Raw genomic sequence first — 20,304 nt, 5'->3', positions numbered from 1 at the left:
TTTTATGTTTGCTGAACATCTCCCACCATTCAGTGTGAATCTTTGCAGTCTGTCTCTTTTACCGAAGTTTAGATTCTGCCAATGAGTTTATCAGACACCAAACCTCTCGGTGCAGCTTTTAGGGTTTTCCCAGCTGTTGCGAGTCAGACATGGACCTCAGTGATCACTGAGAATGTAGACTCACGCAACGAGAGTTGCCAGAGCAGGAGGGACTGTAGGAGGGGCAGGGACTGTCTGTAATACGAGGCTGTGTCATGGGGAGGGAGCAGGTTAGATACTCTGGGCTGTCACCCTGCCGTGCATTGAAGAACAAGGTTGGTTAATGTTCTCCTGGCCAGTTGCAGTGGTGGTTTGTGGGGTGATCGGTGATATTATCTCTCGCCTACAGCTTCGCATTCCTGGCCCTCAGCGTGAGGTGAACATGATACTGATATCCGCTGAAGAGAAGGAGAATGTGATGAGGAGCCTGACACACGTTCAGAGAAAAGCTGAAGAGAAACGACGGAGAGATAAGGAGAGGCAGACACTGCGAGTGAGTGGTACTCGACCGGGACACCAACCTCACAAATAAATCAGGCGCATGGCAGCTGGAACTCCTTGACTGTTCCAGCATTGTCCAGCCGTAACTTCAGCCTGAATGGCCATCAACTCCGTCATGTCCCAGACCTGCTCTGGAGCCCCTGAGTGGCCTTCTGGGGCTGAAGTCCCTTCCAGGTCAGAAGTTCCTGGCGTCACCAGGAGCAGCGGAACTGGGGCGCACCTGGGAGTCTGGACCGCGACCTCTGAAGATGAGGGGTATGTTTCTTTCTCTGTGTTGCGTCCCTCCTGATACAGCAGGAGCCTCTTCCCCTTTCCAGGCACCTCCTTCTGACTGCGTGACCTTCTGCATCAGTGGCGGAGGCTAGGGTTAAGCACATCCTGGCACTTTGTGACCCTGCGTGGATTTCCAGGCCAGGAAGATGGACATTCACTCTGGAGAGTGACTCTACATCAAGCCGTGAGATCAGGTGGTTTGTAGGATATGCTCGTGGTGAGACAGTATTTGTGTGAAGTGAGTGAGAATCAGCATTTAGGGCTGAAAATTTAAGGAAAGTGAATTGAAAGTGCAGAGACCCTGAAATTCTGACCTTCCTTCTCTCCTGCCACCCTCCCAGGCTTGACTCCCTCTTGGGTAATTCCAGAGCTTCCCTCTGTGCCTCTCTTGGCATCCTCCAAAGGGCCCATCGAGGCACACGTCGCTGCTTCCTTACAAGAAGCAACCCCAACTGCCCCATCCTACTCTCTCGCCTATCTTCCCGCCCAGCACCTTTGCTGGGGGCTAATCTTTCCTACCTCCGTCCGTCCCACTCACCCCTCCCAATGCTGACCCTGTGGACTCTGCCAGCGGATCGGCTATCACCGCCCCTCTCCCCGTCTCCCTTCATAATGTCCGTTCACTTGTGAGCACAGTCCTTGCCATCCATGAGCTTATTGTGGATGATTGCATTGACATCATGGCCTTGACAGAAACCTGGTTGACTGGTGATGACACCTTCCCCCCCCTTTATCGAAGCCTCCCCTCCTGGTTATATCTTCCACCACGTGGCCCGCCCAAACCACCACGGTGGTGGTATGGCTCTTATCACCAAATCACACCTTGGTCTGTTCCCCTGCTCTGGCACCTTCTCCTCCTTTGAGCACCTCCCCTCTCGCCTTTCCTTTAAAATCCTCGTTCTCTACTGCCCACCCAATTACCACGGCAAGTTTCTCACTGAGACACCTTCACTGCTTTCTTCCCTCAGCCTCTGCACAGAGCAACTTCTCATCCTCGGTGATTTCAACCTCCATCTCAATTCATCATGCTCTCTCTCCTCTTGAGTTCACTGCCCTCCTATCCTCCCTCAATCTCTCCCTCCATATAAACTCCCCTACCCATATTCACAGCAACCCCCTCGGCCTCGCCATCTCACGTGGCCTCGCTACTCAGTTCGTCTCAATCCAGATAAGGCCATCTCTGATCACTTCCTTGTAACCCTCTCCACTCACATCCCCCTCCGCACTCCCAACCCCACTTCCTTCTATGTCCAACCCTGGAAGTTGCAGACTTGAACGTATCTGGCACACAACTGGTTTAGTATCTGGCACACAACTGGTTTAGCCATTCATCACAGATCTGACTGCACCACATCAATCCCCATGGGCCTCATTCATCAAAACCAGTGTGTAACCCAGTCCCCATTCGCTGGGGGTCAGTCTGAACTCTGACCTTTGACACTGGGGGGCCAGTGTGTAACCCAGTCCCTATTCACTGGGGGTCAGTCTGAACTCCAACCCTTGACACTGGGGGTCAATGTGCAACCCAGTCCCCATTCACTGGGCGTCAGTCTGAACTCCGATCCTTGACACTTGGTGTCAGTATGAACTCCGACCCCTGACACTGGGAACAGCCCCAAGGCTCTTCCTCCAGCTCTTGAATGTCTCCCTCATGTCTCAGTGAGCAGAACTGGTCTCGGAGCTCAAGGTCTGACCACAGTCATGTACAGTTTGATCACAGTTCAGCAGCTTTTGCCCTTGTTATTTGCCGCCCTGCAATGTTTGGACATTTACGTCCTGTCCAGATTTAACCCTTGCTCCTGGTCACTGTCTCTCCCCTTTCCCCTGTCCAGGTGCAGGAGTGTCTGTCCATTGTCCGGAACAGAACATCTGCGGTTGACCGCCCATTTCTCCATACCTACGGCCAGGAACATCACACCGGGAACCTTCATGAGGTGAGGCATCTTAACCCAGAGAGCATAACTCATGGGACCCCAGGGATTTAGAGAAGGTAGAAACCCCTCCATTTCAGGGCACCTCCATCACACAGCTGTGATGTTATAGTCCTCTCAAAAGGAGAGTTAGTGAGGGGCTTCGATGGGACAGTTAGGGGACTAGAGGGAGGGGCTTCAATGGGAGAGTTAGGGGGCTAGAGGGATGGGCTTCAATGGGAGAGTTAGAGGACTAGAGGGAGGGGCTTCAATGGGAGAGTTAGGGGACTAGAGGGATGGGCTTCAATGGGACATTTAGGGGACTAGAGGGAGGGGCTTCAATGGGACAGTTAGGGGACTAGAGGGATGGGCTTCAATGGGACATTTAGGGGACTAGAGGGAGGGGCTTCAATGGGAGAGTTAGGGGGCTAGAGGGATGGGCTTCAATGGGAGAGTTAGAGGACTAGAGGGAGCGGCTTCAATGGGAGAGTTAGGGGACTAGAGGGATGGGCTTCAATGGGACATTTAGGGGACTAGAGGGAGGGGCTTCAATGGGACAGTTAGGGGACTAGAGGGAGGGGCTTCAATAGGACATTTAGGGGACTAGAGGGAGGGGCTTCAATGGGAGAGTTAGGGGACTAGAGGGATGGGCTTCGATGGGAGAGTTAGGGGACAGGAGGGATGGGCTTCTTTCACTATTCTTATGGCATTGCCATGTCATAACGTGGTCTGATGCCATTTGGACTGAACCACTAGCAGTGCTGCGCAAAGGGGAACTGTATAAAGAATGTGATTTTGAAAAATCCATACAATCAGCAATGGCAGTGATAGGGAGATTCCCTGTCGCAGGGGTCTTGCTGGGTGACTCCGCCCCAGACCCGCACATGGGTCCCACGTTGCGTTGCCGTGACCTGCTTAATACAACATAGTAGTGTTGTATCTGTCACTACTTCTATGTATAGTTGGACTGTAGAAACCAGGGCCGAGTTCCCATCCTCGCCCCACCGCTGCTTAATCTTTTGTTTGATTTCTCACTCTCTTTCCATTGCTCTGTGTCTCACTGTTCACAGCCCAGCAATCCGTCCTTCCCCACCCTTCTGACACTGACTGGGCCCCTGAGGGGGTCTCTCACTCCCTGGGTCACCCTCACACTTCTCAATCCCCGGGGTCCCCTCACTCCCCCGGGATCCCCTCATAGCCCTCACTCCCTGAGGTCCTCTCACTTTCCGGGGGATTGCTCTTTGCCCCTCCAGTAGGAGTGCGCAGTGTTGGGAATCGCAGGGTGACTGTGTCCAGCGAAGCCACAGTGCATGGGCTGTTTGAGTATCTCCGGGTGTTCCCCACACTAGGAGTCTGCTCACTGGAGGACCAGAGTGAAGGAAACGTTGGAGCAACTTCGACAAGAACGGACCTTCGCCCTGAGATCAAAAGGAGAGAGGTAGGAGATCCTCCAGTCAAAGGGGAGGTGGGGTGGGGGTGGAAGGTGAAGGGTTGGGGGGAAGAGGGGTGAAAGGTTGAGGGGTGGGGTGTGGGGTATGTCCATGAAGTGATGAGCCTCGAGCAGGTATGGGGGCGAGGTCTGTTCCTGGGGTCAGTAACTCTCTCTCTCTGCCCCTCCCCAAAGGAACACAGCCAGTTTCAAGGAGTTGTTCGACCCCACGGAGACAGAGGACTTCACTGACGGGGAGATTCGGAGCGAACGTTCTAGAGACACGAGGCCTCCGGGGATCGATGCTATGGTAACACATTCCCCCAACCCCTGTGTTGAATGTTCTGTTCTAGGTAGGATTCTGCTGTGACACCCAGACAGCAGGCGATCCCAAATCTATGACTGCAGTCAGTGAAGTTGACGGCTGAGGAGTCCAGACTCGGGTCAGTCCCTGTACCCTAAACATAAGGAGTAGGCTATATGGCCTCTCGAGCCTCCTTCGCCATTCAATAAAGTCATGGCTGATCATCTACATCAACTCCACTGTCCCGCCTGATTCCCATATCCCTTCATTCCCTTAGTGTCCAAAAATCTATTGATCTCAGTCTTGAACATACTCATCAACTGAGCATCCACAGCCCTCTGGGGTAGAGAATTCCAAAGATACACAACCCTCTGAATGAAGAAATTTCTCCTCATCTCAGTCCTAACTGGCTGGCCCCTTATCCTGAGACTATGACCCCAAATTCTAGACTCTCCAGCCAGGGGAAACAGCTTCTCAGCATCTACCCTGTCAAGCCCTCTAAGAATTCTATACGTTTCAATGAGATCATCTCGCATTCTTCTGAATGCCAGAGAATATAGGCCCATTCTACTCAATCTTTCCTCATAGGACAGCCCCCTCATCCCAGGAATCAATCTAGTGAACCTTCGTTGCACCCCAAGGCAAGTAAACCCCACAGACTGGGATCAGTCCTTGTACCCTAAACCCCACAGACTGGGGATCAGTCCTTGTACCCTAAACCCCACAGACTGGGGATCAGTCCCTATACCTTAAACCCTACAGACAGCAGCTGTTCAGGGACAGGCTCTGCTGTGTTATGGTGAATGCGCTGATGAAACAGACCCTGGTCATGTCTGATGCAATTGTTACTGTAGTGTATGTAACCGTTCCACCTTTAAGAGAACTATTTTAAGGGTTGCACTACTTTATCTTGGCTGCTGTATACTGTAATACCGGTGGTGACCACACCGGTATATAAGTGCTGTGTAACGATTTATTGGGCAGTTCCGCCCTGACCTTCAACTAGTAAAGACCTGTTAAAGTTTACTCTTGTGGTCTGTGTAGTAATTCTCAATATAACACACAGACTTAACAGTGGCGACGAGTACGATCTTACCCTGCGGCAGAGATACATCCAAGGCAGTTTAACGGGCGTTGAGAGGAGGCATCCGCCCTCATCATTCTGCTGAGAGAAGACTCGGGTCTGCAGAGCAACGGAAGAATTCTGACACGAAGCCTTCCATCAGCAACAGGCAGTGATCATCCCTTCTATCACGGTGGTGGGTAAGCCGATCAGCGACGAGCAGCAAGTCGGCCACGTTGACTGTGAGTAGGGGAGAAAATAACAAAAAAAAACGGAGGATATAAGGGCGGAGAACTCGACTACGGCCGGGGAAAAGAGCCGGACAGAAGTCGGGGCCAGAGGCGCTGAGACTGGGGCAGCGTGAGGCACGGAAGCTGCGGTGAATGCAAACGCAGCCGGTGCGAAAGACCGGGCTGCAAGCGGGCTGGGAGACGCAACAGCGTCGAGAGAGAGCTCGACCGCGACCGGTGAAAAAGGCCGGGCAGCTACCGAGGCCGCGAGGCGCTGCGACCGGGTCAGCGTAAGGCGCGGGAGAAAATATTTAAAAAAAATTTAAAAACCGCGGAGAACTCAGCCGCAGCCGGGGGGAAAGGACCGGACTGCAAGAGGGGCTGGGAGGCACGATTTGAAAACCGCTGGGGGAGTGCGAACGCAGCAATACGGCAATCGCCATTACAGCCAGCGGGGGAGAAAGGCAAACGCGGGAAGCCGCCATTTTCAGAGGCGGGGGAAGAAGACAAGCGCGGGAAACCGCCATTTTGTAAAAGAAAAAAATAAAATAATTCTTTTGTTTCTCAAGAAGATCGCGAGGATGCCTAAGCGTGGTAACATCAACGATTTCGATCCCGATGTTGAAGATTGGGCCACGTATGTAGAACGCATAGAGATATATTGTAAGGCAAATAAAATATCAGATGAAGATAAAGCACTAACCTTACTAAACTCAATGGGTGCGAAGACATATGGGCTATTGAAGCATCTTCTATCACCAGCTAAACCAGCGGATCAGACTTTCGCTAAAATTGTTGCTGTCCTGAAGAATCATTTGAACCCCACACCGCTGATGTTAGCGGAACGATTTAAATTTTATGCGAGAACGCAACTGAAAGAGGAAAGCAACGCGGAGTATTTAATTGAACTGCGTAAGCTAGCAAAATACTGCCAGTTTGGGGAAAGCCTGACAGAGGCACTGAGAGACAAATTCGTGTGTGGGTTGTCGAAAGAAGGAACACAAAAGCGGCTACTTGAAGAGAATGATCTTACACTTGATAAGGCTGTCACTATTGCAGCATCGCACGAAGCTGCAGCGAGAGGCACTGCGGAAATGCAGCTGAAGGCAGCGGTACTCAGCATAGATCAAATGGCTTTGGGTACAACGAAATGTTATCGTTGTGGAAAGACAACACACGATCAGAACCAATGCTGGTTTAAAAACCAGGAATGTAGAAAATGTGGCAAGCTTGGTCACATAGCTAAAGTATGCCGGTCAGGAAAGAAGACCAGCAACAAAAAGTCACCACAGGAAAAGTGCAGAAAGGTACACAAGGTGGCTGAGAAGAGTTCGGATGAACAGAATTCAGATTCAGACTCCAACAGCAAGGAACTGGGTAGTCTGAGAATTCACAACGTAAGGAAGCTGACCGACAAACTATCTGGGTCACACTGCAGGTAGCAGGAGTCCAAGTGAAGATGGAATTGGACACCGGATCGGCATTGACGGTCATGAATAAGCAAGATTACAAAAAGTTATTCAAACATATTCCCCTACGGGATACGGAGATAGTATTGCAGACATACACGGGGCAAAAAGTATACCCCATCGGAAAGATAAAAGTCAAGGTGATACACAAGGGCAAAGAACACCAAGGAATGGACTTATATGTACTACCTGAGGGAGGTCCACCACTTCTGGGACGGGAGTGGATCAGAAAAATAAATATGGACTGGCACTCCCTAAACGCAATAACGGTAGATTCCGGAAAAAAAGATGTCAAACCTGAACGATTGTCCAGAATATTGGATGAGGCTAAAGAGGTGTTCCAACAGGGACTGGGAACACTGAGAGGAATTAAGGCAAAAATCAAGATTGCAGAACATGCAAACCCAAAATTTTTCAAAGCCAGACCGGTACCGTATGCGATACGACCTGCTGTGGAAGCTGAGCTGGAAGGGCTGGAACGTTCAGAAGTACTGTCTAAGGTGGACTGGAGTGAGTGGGCCACGCCCATTGTTCCCGTCATGAAGCGTTCATCGAGTAACAAGCCAGGGGAACCGGGGAAGGTCTGCATCTGTGGAGACTTCAAGATCACAGTTAATCCGGTGCTTCACACGGTGCAATATCCGCTTCCGCGGATTGAGGATATCTTTGCTTCATTGTCTGGCGGGAAACGCTTCACCAAGATAGACCTGGCGCAAGCGTACTTACAGATGGAAGTTGAGGAAGAGTCGCGCCAGTATCTCACAATCAGCACGCACAGAGGCTTGTATCGATATAATAGACTGGTTTTTGGAGTGGCTTCAGCTCCGGCAATTTGGCAGAGGGCCATGGAGCAGGTATTACAGGGAATTCCAAGCACTCAATGTTACTTGGACAATATCCTGATTACAGGAGATAACGATGAGGAACACCTTGCAAATTTGAAACTGGTGCTCACCAGGTTGAAGGAATATGGCCTTCGAGTTAATCGCCAGAAATGTGAGTTCTTTCAGAAACGGATCTCGTACTGTGGTCATGTCATTGACCAGGAGGGGCTGCACAAGTCACCTGACAAGATCGAAGCTGTTGTGAAGGCTCCCGCTCCGGAAAATGTATCCCAGTTGAGATCGTTCCTAGGGTTGATTAGCTATTACCATAAGTTTCTGCCAAATCTATCCACGGTGCTGCACCCGCTGAATGCTCTTTTGCAGAAAGAAGTACCATGGAAGTGGAGCGAGGACTGTGAGAAGGCCTTTCGCAAAAGCAAGACATTGATCACCTCAGAGGAAGTGTTGGCTCACTTCAACCCAACGCTACCTATTCGTTTAGCTTGTGATGCTACTCCTTATGGCATTGGAGCAGTACTCTCACACAAGTTGCCAAATGGCTCGGAAAGGCCAGTCGCATTTGCATCCAGATCATTGACCTCCGCTGAGCGCAACTATGCTCAGATAGATAGGGAGGCTCTCAGCCTGGTGTGGGGAGTAAAGAAGTTTAATCATTCCCTGCAGGGCCAGAAGTTTACACTGCTGACAGACCACCAGCCGTTGGTATCCATATTCAACCCTAAAAAGGGCGTTTCCATTATGACAGCGCAAAGGCTACAGAGGTGGTCCCTTTTCCTAGGGGCACACCAATATGACATAGAATACAAAGGATCAAAACAGCATGGGAATGCTGACGGTTTATCACGCCTACCGTTGCCAACGGTAGAAGAGGCGCCTACAGTGGACCCAGTGGAGATGTTCCACTCACCCATAGTGGAATGTCTACCAGTAACAAATTCTATGATCGAAAAGGAAACAAGAAATGACCCGACTCTCTCACGAGTCTACGATTTAACGGTGAAGGGATGGCCAGCACATGGCGAACCACTGTTGCCAGCATTTTCGCAAAGAAGAGAACAGCTGTCAGTGTGCCGAGGAACTTTGATGTGTGGATCCAGAGTGGTGATTCCACCCAAACTCCAGCATAAAGTGCTAAAGGAGCTTCACGAGGGGCATCTGGGTGGAGTGAAAATGAAGAACCTAGCCAGAGCGTTCGTGTGGTGGCCAGGTATCGATGGAGACATCGAAGAAATGACCAAGAGCCGTCTAGGATGCCAGAAGGTCCAAAACGCCCCACCACAAGCTCCTCTGCATCCATGGGAGTGGCCCTCATCTCCATGGCAAAGGGTACATATCGACTTTGCTGGTCCATTTATGGACTCAATGTTCTTAATCGCGGTGGATGCACACTCCAAGTGGCCGGAGGTAATAAAGATGTCCTCCACCACCACGGAAAAAACCATCACAGTATTAAGGACCATATTTGCCAGGAATGGGCTGCCGGAACAGATCTGTTCTGATAATGGACCGCAATTTGTGTCCGAAGAATTCAGGAAGTTCTTGAAAAACAATGGGGTTAAGCACTACGCGTCCGCCCCATACCATCCCGCCACCAATGGATTAGCTGAAAGGTTTGTCCAGACCTTCAAGGCGGCCATAAAGGCCATGGGTAATGAAGACATAAATCTACAACATAAGGTAGATAACTTCTTGTTGGCGTACAGGAATGCAACACATGCGGTCACAAACCAAACTCCCGCCATGATGTTTTTCAATAGAAGACTAAGATGCCGGCTGGATTTGATCAAGCCAAACATCAGAAGGGACGTAGAGAACCGGCAATTTCAAGGCATGAATGAAAGGCCAACTAGAACTTTCCAGATAGGTCAACAAGTTTTGGCCCGGGACTACCGTACCGAGAAATGGCAGCCTGGAACTATTTGCACACGACTAGGACCGCTGATGTATACCGTGGACATTGGTGAAAGCATAAGGCGCCATGCTGACCAGATCATAGCGTCATCCAAAAAGGGACAACCTACACCACAACTCTATACGCCTAATGATGAAGCAGAGATACCCATAGTATCTACCTCCAATCCGGTGATACTGGAACCAGATGAACCCGACACTGACATTCAAGCCGAATCGACCTTGCCAAAAGAACCTACTACACCACCGAAAACTACTACACCACCGAGGCGTTATCCGGACCGAGTCAGGAAGCCTCCAGAGAGATTGAATCTGTGAACTGTTTTTACATGAAGTTGTGTATATGTTATGATGTTATGTTTAATGGGAATATATATTGTTAACCTAAAAAGGGAGGATTGTAGTGTATGTAACCGTTCCACCTTTAAGAGAACTATTTTAAGGGTTGCACTACTTTATCTTGGCTGCTGTATACTGTAATACCGGTGGTGACCACACCGGTATATAAGTGCTGTGTAACGATTTATTGGGCAGTTCCGCCCTGACCTTCAACTAGTAAAGACCTGTTAAAGTTTACTCTTGTGGTCTGTGTAGTAATTCTCAATATAACACACAGACTTAACAGTTACCAAAACCTTTCCTGCTGAAACTGCAATGATGGTTCTTGTTTTCCTCGATTGCAGGTCACTGAGGTGGAAAGGTCGATACCGGAGATCACCAGGGGAGATGAGAAAGGTCCGCACAACCAGGGTACATCAGACTGACCCGGAACCCAGACTGCACCGAGCCCACCCTCACACTAGCCCCTGTCACAGGGAGGATACTTTACACAAACTGCAGGAAATCACCCTCACCCATCCCAGCAGTGTAATCAGTGAGTGTTTCTTAAACCCAATACCAGATACTCACTCACCCAACATCCAATACTGCAAGACCACACCGTTAAATACGGTTCAGCGACACTGATCTTTGCGGTGGAGATGGAGGGAGAGCAATGCTGATCTTTGCGGTGGAGATGGAGGCAGTGAGACGCTGAGCAATTGGAGAGGGAGAGACGCTGATCTGAGGGGGTGGAGATGGAGGGAGAGAGACACTGTACACCCTCTTGGAGAATGCAATTCTTTCTCTGTACCGCCCCCAAAGGAAAAAGCACATCCGTACACCTTTCTCTCAAAGTTTTATTAGAATGACTGTTTACCTCAGGATCTGTTGAACATACAATGGTGGTCTGGATGGTTTGAGTCACTGAGTGATTCCCACCATCTCTAGGTGCAGCAACAACACAGCCCGAGGCTCTTGTCCTAAGCTATGAACAGTGACCAAGAGCAGAGCCTAGTCTGAGAATCTGCACAGTGGGTCGTTCTGATTCCCCGGCTTGCGCCTAATCAATCCAAGACATCAGTTGGTGCTTGCTTACTGAAGATCCCATTTCTTCGGTAGAAAGCAGTTTCCACCATGGCCGATCGCCCAAAGTTCGGTTTCTTGTACTCAGCATCCTCCTCTGTCAGAAGAGAAGCACAGCAATTGGTTGGACCGTTCCTCCCGCTCCCACCAGCTGGCCACTCCTTATGTGGCTTGTTCTACAATACACACTCGCGTGAAGGTGAATGAGCACTGTTCTCAGGACTGTGACGCACAGCAGACACAGCTCTGCTCACTCTCCACATTGCAACCCTCCAATCTGAAATGTGTTTGGGAAAACAGCACAAAGCTTCCCACTGCAACACCAATCGGCAGAAACACAATAATTTCAGCTCCCGGATATGGGGAGTAGAAACTGTCACAGTTACACTGATGGTGTTGCTCCAATATTGTGTCACATCAGTGAGGTTAAAAACTAGAGGGGCTTTACTCTGTATCTAACCAGTGTTGTACCTTCCCTGGGAGTGTTTGATGGGACAGTGTAGAGGGAGCTTTACTCTGTATACTGTGCAGTCCCAATGTATGAGATTACAATGGATTAAACCTATTCTTGACTCAAATTTTATAAGTGTGTTGAACTGAAGCACATTGAATGCAGTCTGATCATATTGAACCTAAATACAAGAAACTTTGCACTCACCCCAACTGTAAAGAATCGCAATGGAGCAGTCTTTTCTGCTGAAGGTCTGGTTTGCCACCCAGTGAGAGCACGCCCGCACCTGTGCCTGGGATGGATTGGAGTCCAGATGTGAACCTGGTGTGTTGGATAGTGTCTGACACAAGGACCCACCAAGGTGGTGAAAGATCAGCCTCAAACCATGCACCAATCTAGTTCCTCATGCCAGTAGTGTTAGTTAGCTCTCTTGCCCAGCAACACGGACTCCACTCTGTCCAACAAGACTGACCCGTGCCCCTGTCCAACAACACTGACCCCACCCCACCACCCTAGCCTTGCTCAGCCAACGGTCTCTCACCTAATTTCCAGCCATAATCCCAGGAAGAGGTGAGGGCGTACTCATATTTCTCACTGGGGCCTTTTTTTGTCCGGGCCTTTAGGTATTGGTATCTGCCTTTGTCCTCTTTGGAGAATCCATCATACAGCAGGGCACGCACCTCAGGGGTGACTGGCCTCATGTCGTTCACAGAGGCGGTCACAACTTGCTTTCCAGCTTTCGGCTTTTCCCCTTTTGCCTCCTCTACTGGGGTCTCCTCTTTTTCCTGCTCCATTGTTTCCTGCGTCCGGAGGTCAAGCCGCGGTACCATGCATACCTTCTTGCGTTCCATCCCTCTTGCTGGGGGTTTGCTGAGGTCTCCTTGGAAGCGCCTCATCCAACACAGCCTCAGCAGATCCTCTTTTGTGATGCTTTCTTTCCAGAAGTTTTGCTTCTGGGTGTCCATGTTGAGTTTTCGCTCCATGGTTGTGGGTCTTCAATTATCCTTGTTCACGAGTGTTTGAAGCGTGGACACATACAGGGAGAGCACAAGGGACAGGCACTGAAACCAGGGCTCTCGTCGCATACTGGCCAGGTGTCCATGCTGGTATCTAAGCAATCAGTGTTGCATTGACAATTGTAATGAGTGACAGGAAGTGACATGGACAATGCGACTGACATGGGGCAACAGGAGAGACTGAACAGGCTGGGCACTTTTCTCTAGAAAAAGAGAAGGCTGAGGGCTGACCTGATAAGAGATCTTTAAGATTATGAAGGGGTTTGATAGGGTAAACGTAGAGAGGAGGTTTACACTTGCGGGCGAGACCAGAACTGGAGCCATAAATATAAGATAGTCACTAATAAATCCAATAGGAAATTCAGGAGAAAATTCTTTACCCAGAGAGTGGTAAAAATGTGGAACTCACTGTCACAAGGAGTAGTTGAGGCAAATAGCATAGATACATTTAAGAGGAAGCTGGATAAACACAGGAGGGAGAAAGGAACAGAAGGATATGTTGATGGGGTTAGATGAAGAGGGGTGAGAGGAGGCTCATGTGGAGCATAACATAGAAACATAGAAGATAGGAGCAGGAGTAGGCCATTCGGCCCCTCGAGCCTGCTCCGCCATTCGATGAGATTATGGCTGATCATCCAAACTCAGTACCCCGTACCTGCCTTCTCCCCATATCCCTTGATACCTTTAGCTCTAAGAAATATATCTAACTCCTTCTTGAATATATTTAAAGACTTGGCCTCAACCGCCTTCTGTGGTAGAGAATTCCAGATTCACCACTCTCTGGGTGAAGAGATTCTTCCTCATCTCTGTCCTAAATGGCTTACCCCTTATCCTTAGACTATGATCCCTGGTTCTGGACTCTCCGACCATCGGGAACATTCTACCTGCATCTAGTTTGTCCACACCTGTCAAAATGTTATAAGTTTCGATGAGATCCCCTCTCATTCTTCTAAACTCCAGCGAGCATAAGCCCAATCAACCCAATCTCTCCTCATACATCATTCCTGCCATCCCAGGGATCAGCCTTGTGAATCTTCGCTGGACTCCTTCCATGGCAAGAACATCCTAAGGCGACCAAAACTGCACACTGTACTCAAGGTGTGGTCTCACCAAGGCCCTGTAAAACTGCAGCAGGACATCCTTGCTCCTGTACTCAAACCCTTTCGCTATGAAGGCCAACATACCATTTGCCTTCTTCACCGCCTGCTGCACCTGCATGCTTACCTTCAGCGACTGGTGCACAAGGACACCCAGGTCTCGTTGCACTTCCCCTTCTCCCAATCTATTGCCATTCAGATAATAGTTTGCCTTTCTGTTTTTGACACCAAAGTGGATAACCTCGCATTTATCCACGTTATATTGCATCTGCCATGCTTCCGCCCAATCACCCAACCTGTCCAAATCATCCTGGAGTTTCTCGGTATCCTCCTCGCAGCACACACGCCCACCTAGCTTTGTGTCGTCTGCAAACTTGGAGATATTACATCTAGTTCCCTTATCTAGATCATTAATGTATATTGTGAATAGCTGGGGTCCAAGGACCAATCCCTGCGGTACCCCACTAGTCACTGCCTACCACTCAGAAAAAGACCCGTTTATTCCTACTCTCTGTCCGCCAACCAGTTCTCTATCCAAGTCAATACCTTGCCCCCAGTCCCACGTGCCTTAACTTTACACGCTAATCTCTTAAGCGGGACCTTATCGAAAGCCTTCTGAAAGTCCAAATACACCACATCTACTGGTTCTCCCTTACCTATTTTCCCAGTTATATCCTCAAAAAATTCCAGTAGATTAGTCAAGCACGATTTACCTTTTGTAAATCCATGTTGACTTTGTTTGATCCTGTCACTGTTTTCCAAGTGCTCAGCTATTACATCCTTTATAATGGACTCTCGCATTTTCCCCACTACTGATGTCAGGCTTACCGGTCTGTAATTCCCCGCTTTCTCTCTACCACCCTTTTTGAATAGTGGGGTAACATTAGCTACTCTCCAATCCATGGGTACAGTTCCAGATTCCAGCAAATTTTGGAAGATGATCAGCAATGCATCTACTATTTCTCGGGCCACCTCCTTAAGTACCCTAGGATGTAGATTATCAGGCCCTGGGGATTTATCGGCCTTCAATCCCGTCAATTTCCCTAACACCATTTCCCTACAAATACTGATTTCTTTCAGTTCCTCCCTCTCATCAGACCCTATGTTCTCCATTGGGTTGGGCCGAATGGCTTGTTTCTGTGCTGTGAACTCGATGTAACTCGATTTAGGTGACATGAACAACAGACAATAAATGCCGGCTCTGCCAGCAACACTCATCCCAAGAATTAATATAGAATAAAAATGTCTCTGCCTTTCTCGATCATCACCAGAATGAAGACACTTCTGGAAGTGAGGAGGGGGCCTCTCCTGGGGCCCTGGGAGTGAGCCTCTTCAGGGGCCCTGGGAGTGAGGAGGGGGCCTCTTCAGGGGCCCTGGGAGTGAAGAGGGAGCCTCCCCTGGAGCCCTGGGAGTGAGGAGGGGGCCTCCCCTGGGGCCCTGGGAGTGGGCCTCTCCAGGGGCCCTGGCAGGGAGGAAGAGCCTACTCTGCTCTGCCATGTTGTGCATGGAAGTATGAGGATACGTTTGACATTCCCACTTTTGCTCGCAGGTGAAGGTAACAAGCACATCGCAAAGTCCAGCTGCTTTCCTTCCCGAAAGGACATTAGCGAACTATTTGGGTTTTTGTGACAATCGACAGTTTTATGGCCACTTTGACGTTAACCGTATAAATTTCCAGCTAATATCCCTCGATCCTCTTTGATGATAGGAACTTGCCAGTTCTTTGTCACTGTCCCACTGATCTGTTTTTGGTTGAGGAATCGATGGAGGCATCTTCCTTTATACACGTACAGACCGGAGGAATCACCGAATCTCTAGTCCACGTAAAAACCTGGCTGGATTATTGATCAAAATTATCTTCCAATTCCATTCTGTGACAGCTCCATTGATTTGCTCGACACCATCTCCAGTTGTACAGATTTCTGATCATTAATTGGACACGTGGATAAATTATCACTGCCTCTAGGAATCCCCATCAAGGAGTTAACAGAGTGTAGATTTTAACCTCAGGGATAAAGGGGGAAGAGTGCCCAAACAGGGCTTTACAATACCCCATTAAAATCGGCAGGTACCTCGACCCTCAGCCAACTGATCTCGGGATAAGGCATGGCACGTGTTTCGTTCAGGTGTCTGTTACAGACCCATGGTCTACTTAGTTACAAACTTCATGCAGGTGAGACTTACCCAGCCTATACCATCAGCCTCAACCCCTCTCACCCTGTTAAGAGCCCCCAATATAACAGAGCGTTTAACCTTCAGCACCAGCCCCTGTCCAGTCTCCGCTCCCATGCTTGGACCTGGAAGTTTGGAAAAGGTGTTGCTTCTTGATTGGTGGCGAGCTCGCTCGCTCGCAACCATTTAGGACAATGACATTGACAGGATAAGGAGTGTAAAGCATCCTCAAAGCAGATGTGCAGCAAGTGTGAAGCATAACAAGAGCCCATATAGGTGGCCCCTTCACGCAGTGTTCCAGAGTTCTGCCCTGAGCTACACCCAGGTCGCCACCAACCTCCCCCGCAGACTCTGGCCTTATAACCTCTGCCCTGGACTCCCTGCTGATCAAGGTTGGGTAATGCAACCCCAGACTCTCAGTGAAGCAGATTACTGCACCTGGGGAAAAGGACAGAGACTGAACCAATCACTTGCATTTATATAGCACCTTTAATAGTAAAACATCCCAAGGTGCTTCTCAGGAGCGATTATCAGAAAAAAATGACACCGAGTCACTTAAGGAGGGAGATATTAGGACAGGTGACCAAAAGCTTGGTCAAAGATGTAGGTTTTAAGCAGCATCTTAAAAAAGGAGAGAGAGGTTTAGGTTGGGAATTTCAGAGCTTAGGGCCTCAGCAGCTGAAGGCATGACCACCAATGGTGGAGAGATTAAAATCAGGGATGCGCATAAGGCCAGAATCGAAGAAGCGCAAAGATCTCGGAGGAGGTTACAGAGATAGGAAGGAGTGAGGCCACGGAGAGATTTAAACACGAGGATAAGAATTTATTTTTTTATTTATTAAAAAACACGTTGCCGGACCAGGAGTCAATGTAGGCCAGCAAGCACAGGGGTGATGGGTGAACGGGACACTGTGCGAGTTAGGATACAGGCAGCAGAGTTCTGGATGAGCCAAAGTTTACAGAGAGTGGAAGATAGGAGGCCGGCCAGGAAAGCATTAGAATATTCAAGTAAAGGTCCAGTTACAGGGAGAGAGAGAAATGACAGTAAAACAATAGGCTGAACAGCTCAGGAGGGAAGAGTTCAGTGCCCTGTACAAAAATCAGTCAGCAGCAGGAGAACACCTCTGGTGTTTATTTATTGATATACAGATCAGGGACTAATGACACCATAAACACACAACTCTTCAAAGAGCACATGGGAAACTCGATAGGACCAGATTAGAACCACATTCAGCGTCCGTTAACCAGCACAAACCAGGAGCTGCCTGACTGCAGTGTGAAGATTCAGTAACCAACCATCCTGTTTTTAATGGGATGCCCAGAAAATGGCAACATAAATCGACAGCATCGGCCTTTCACCCAACCCTCCCAGGCAGAGTATCAGTGCTTCCTGCACGAACAGCTCAGTGTCAAATTACTTTCAGCTTTAATTTGAATGTTTAAAACAACTCCCCCCCCGCCCACCCCCCTCACCCTGATGGACTGGGCACAGAGCAATTCCAAGCACCAATAATCCAACGGGAATAAATCAAAAGGTCAGCACAGGATAGAATTACACCAGGGCAGGTACAGCACAGGTTAGATACAGAGTAAAGCTCCCTCTACACTGCCCCATCAAACACTCCCAGGGCAGGTACAGCACAGGTTAGATACAGAGTAAAGCTTCTTCTACACTGTCCCAGCAAACACTCCCAGGTCAGGTACAGCACGGGTTAGATACAGAGTAAAGCTTCCTCTACACTGTCCCAGCAAACACTCCCAGGGCAGGTACAGCACAGGTTAGATACAGAGTAAAGCTTCCTCTACACTGTCCCAGCAAACACTCCCAGGGCAGGTACAGCATGGGTTAGATACAGAGTAAATCTCACTCAAAGTGCTTCAGTTCTGACCACATTACTGCTGATACAAAACATTTCCATTCCCTAGGATTATTGCCGGATTAGTTTTGGGTGCAAGCTTATGAAGCACTGGGTTGGGACCTCCCATTCCAGTAGGAGTGGAGACTGCTTTCTGTGGAGTTTGGGTGGGATTTGATGGCAGCCCCCAGAGGAATCAGCACTCTGCACATTGGGCCAAAAGAATCAGCATGCTGCACAACACAGAGGGACGGTGCGGGTGATGACTGGCGTGGGCAGCTCTGTGCCACAGGGGCAGCATTGGGCAGGTCCAGCTACCGGAATTCATCAGTACTGAACATTCCCTTGGCACGGCGCAGGATGGAGTCCTTGGAAGCATCGTATGGGTGTTCCTTAGACGGAATCTCCAGCACGGCAGGAATGGAGAGAGAGTGGGCGTCGATGACATGACGAATCATTTCCGCGATGTACTGATTGATCAGGATGATCCCGATGTCATCGCGGCTCAAGAAACTCCTGCAGGGAAAAGAAAAAACAGGAAAGTTCACTTCGACAGCTCCCGACATAGACGGCTAGGCGGGATTGGAGGGGTGAGGGTCAGTCCGTAGGCGGCCTGGCGAGGAGCCGGAGACAGACACAGGCTGCCCGCTGACACCCACCCCGGCCACAGTGTGCTGCAGAGGGACAGCATCATGGAGTTTGTCAGACGCACAGCACGACTTGCTGAACCCACAGTTCAGCTGTAGAATCCTTCTCGGTACCCACCCCTCCGTCCCACACTGTGAACTCGGCAGACCGAGCATGGCAGATCCTGGTACAGAGGCACTCCCACTCTAAGCAGGCGAGGGGCAAGAGGGCAACTGCAGGAATCAGCAGAACTTGCAAGCACTAAACATGGGATTATTGCTGTCCCCATTGGGGAGGGGGTTTGTGGGAAGAGATGGGCACCCAGGGTGGGGGGAAGGGGGACCTCGGGTAGGGGCTGGGCTGGGTCAAACCAGCCTCAGGAGCAGGCTGACCCAGCATGAAGTATGATCAGGATGGCACCGAGTCACACTTCCCTTGATCACAGGAGGAATCCACTTCCTCAAACGAGGAGCGACTGAACCCAGCCCCACTCTCGGGATCGCTCAGCTCCTGCAGACGGATTTTCCCCCAACGGTATCTAGAGCCCGCGCAGCTCGCAAAACTAGGGGCGCTGCTCAGACCCAGCCTCGGCCCCCCCGTCTCTCACACACAGACCCGGGGGGATGGGGAGTGTGGGGCGGCGGGGGGGGAAGTGAGGGGGAAGCGACAAGGACGCAGCCCATGGCAGGGCCGCTCTCCCTGGGACACCACCAGTAACCTGCACTGCCGGCTGCTCCAGAAGGTTTCTATCAAACCCCGGGGACCGCTCGTACTCATGACCCGCGGCCAGCTGTCCCCTGGACGCGGTGTCCGGATCCGGATCCGGATCCGGCTCCAGCCCTCGGGTAAATGCCCAGAATCGCGACTTCCCAAAGCACTGCAGGAAGCGCGTTAGCCAATTTTCGCACAGCAAGCTCCCACAAACAGCAATGTGATAATGACCAGATCATCTGTTTCAGTGATGATGGTTGAGGGATAAATATTAGCCCAGGACACCGGGGAAAACTCCCCTGCTCTTCTTCTAATAGTACCATGAGATCCTTTACATCCACCTGAGAGAGCAGACAGTATCTTAGTTTAATGTCTCATCCGAAAGACAGCACCTCCCTCCCCTCGCAGGCCCGGCGCTGATCCCCGGGCTCGAGTTCCGCCCTCCCTCCGGCGCGACCGCTCTCACTTGAAGGTCTCCTCGATCTCGGCCACGCTCGTCTCCTTCTCCACCACCAGGAAGTTGGGCCTACGGTTCTTGTTGAGCTCGCCGATGCCGCCGAGCAGAAAGCCGGTGCAGGTGTCCTCGTCCCCGAGCACAGCAATCAACTTCCCCCGCATCGCCATCCCGGTGTCTGAGGCCCGTGACCCGGACCCAGCCTTATATACTCCGGCTCCGCAGCACTGCGCGCTTGCGCACTGCTGCTCCTTCCGCAAATGCCCCTCAGCGACGTCACGTATTCCGGCAACTCTCCAAGTACAGGGCATGCGCACAGAGCAACGCCCCTCAAAACGGGAGCATGGGCTGAACGAGATGTCAGAACTGGGCATGCGCACTAATGGTCTGGTGCACCTGACAACCAAGGTGTGAAGTGGACCCTACCTGGATTTTCAGTGTTGGAGGCAAACCCCTTTCTAGCATTTGGGGAGGGGAAGCAAAGCAGCTGTACCCCTAACCTGCTTGCTCCAGCTGCTAAACCCAATGTTCCCTGATGACCA

At 50.4% G+C, this 20,304-nt stretch overlaps 3 protein-coding genes across 3 annotated transcripts; 1 reads left to right on the top strand and 2 right to left on the bottom strand.

The window, feature by feature from the left end:
* The first annotated feature begins 251 nt into the window (after positions 1 to 251).
* LOC147105777 (uncharacterized) lies at positions 252 to 10,993 on the top strand. Its single transcript, XM_086010527.1, has 5 exons — positions 252 to 532; positions 2,646 to 2,747; positions 4,073 to 4,161; positions 4,348 to 4,462; positions 10,658 to 10,993. The coding sequence occupies exons 1-5, from the start codon at positions 323 to 325 to the stop codon at positions 10,736 to 10,738; spliced, it is 597 nt and encodes a 198-aa protein (XP_085866653.1). The 5' UTR covers positions 252 to 322; the 3' UTR covers positions 10,739 to 10,993.
* Positions 10,994 to 11,136: 143 nt separating this feature from the next.
* Positions 11,137 to 17,143, bottom strand: LOC147105776 (protein SPMIP1-like). The gene is made up of 2 exons (XM_086010529.1): positions 12,371 to 17,143; positions 11,137 to 11,475 (listed from the first exon to the last, which is right to left on the bottom strand). The coding sequence occupies exons 1-2, from the start codon at positions 12,810 to 12,812 to the stop codon at positions 11,360 to 11,362; spliced, it is 558 nt and encodes a 185-aa protein (XP_085866655.1). The 5' UTR covers positions 12,813 to 17,143; the 3' UTR covers positions 11,137 to 11,359.
* Positions 17,144 to 17,231: 88 nt separating this feature from the next.
* On the bottom strand, positions 17,232 to 20,008 carry atp6v1f (ATPase H+ transporting V1 subunit F). Its single transcript, XM_086010528.1, has 2 exons — positions 19,775 to 20,008; positions 17,232 to 18,486 (listed from the first exon to the last, which is right to left on the bottom strand). Exons 1-2 carry the CDS (start codon positions 19,930 to 19,932, stop codon positions 18,285 to 18,287), a joined length of 360 nt encoding a protein of 119 aa, XP_085866654.1. The 5' UTR covers positions 19,933 to 20,008; the 3' UTR covers positions 17,232 to 18,284.
* Between the last annotated feature and the right edge of the window lie 296 nt (positions 20,009 to 20,304).

This window comes from Somniosus microcephalus, chromosome 17, assembly GCF_052327205.1.
Source record: "Somniosus microcephalus isolate GS21.2 chromosome 17, FLI_Smic_1.0, whole genome shotgun sequence".
In the NCBI taxonomy this organism is placed as follows: Eukaryota; Metazoa; Chordata; class Chondrichthyes; order Squaliformes; family Somniosidae; genus Somniosus; species Somniosus microcephalus.
The sequence above is the reverse complement of the archived record's forward strand: the minus strand, read 5'-3'. Positions and strand labels throughout refer to the sequence as shown.

Bases quoted from the DNA above. Each gene is read 5' to 3' on its own strand.
- LOC147105777 (XM_086010527.1), top strand. From the start codon at position 323: ATGTTCTCCTGGCCAGTTGCAGTGGTGGTTTGTGGGGTGATCGGTGAT. The intron at 533-2,645 runs GTGAGTGGTACT...TCCCCTGTCCAG, and splicing joins AGGAGAGGCAGACACTGCGA to GTGCAGGAGTGTCTGTCCAT. The intron at 4,463-10,657 runs GTAACACATTCC...CCTCGATTGCAG, and splicing joins CTCCGGGGATCGATGCTATG to GTCACTGAGGTGGAAAGGTC.
- LOC147105776 (XM_086010529.1), bottom strand. From the start codon at position 12,812: ATGGAGCGAAAACTCAACATGGACACCCAGAAGCAAAACTTCTGGAAA. The intron at 11,476-12,370 runs GTGAGAGACCGT...CTCTTCTGACAG, and splicing joins GGATTATGGCTGGAAATTAG to AGGAGGATGCTGAGTACAAG.
- atp6v1f (XM_086010528.1), bottom strand. From the start codon at position 19,932: ATGGCGATGCGGGGGAAGTTGATTGCTGTGCTCGGGGACGAGGACACC. The intron at 18,487-19,774 runs GTGAGAGCGGTC...TTTTCCCTGCAG, and splicing joins GAGATCGAGGAGACCTTCAA to GAGTTTCTTGAGCCGCGATG.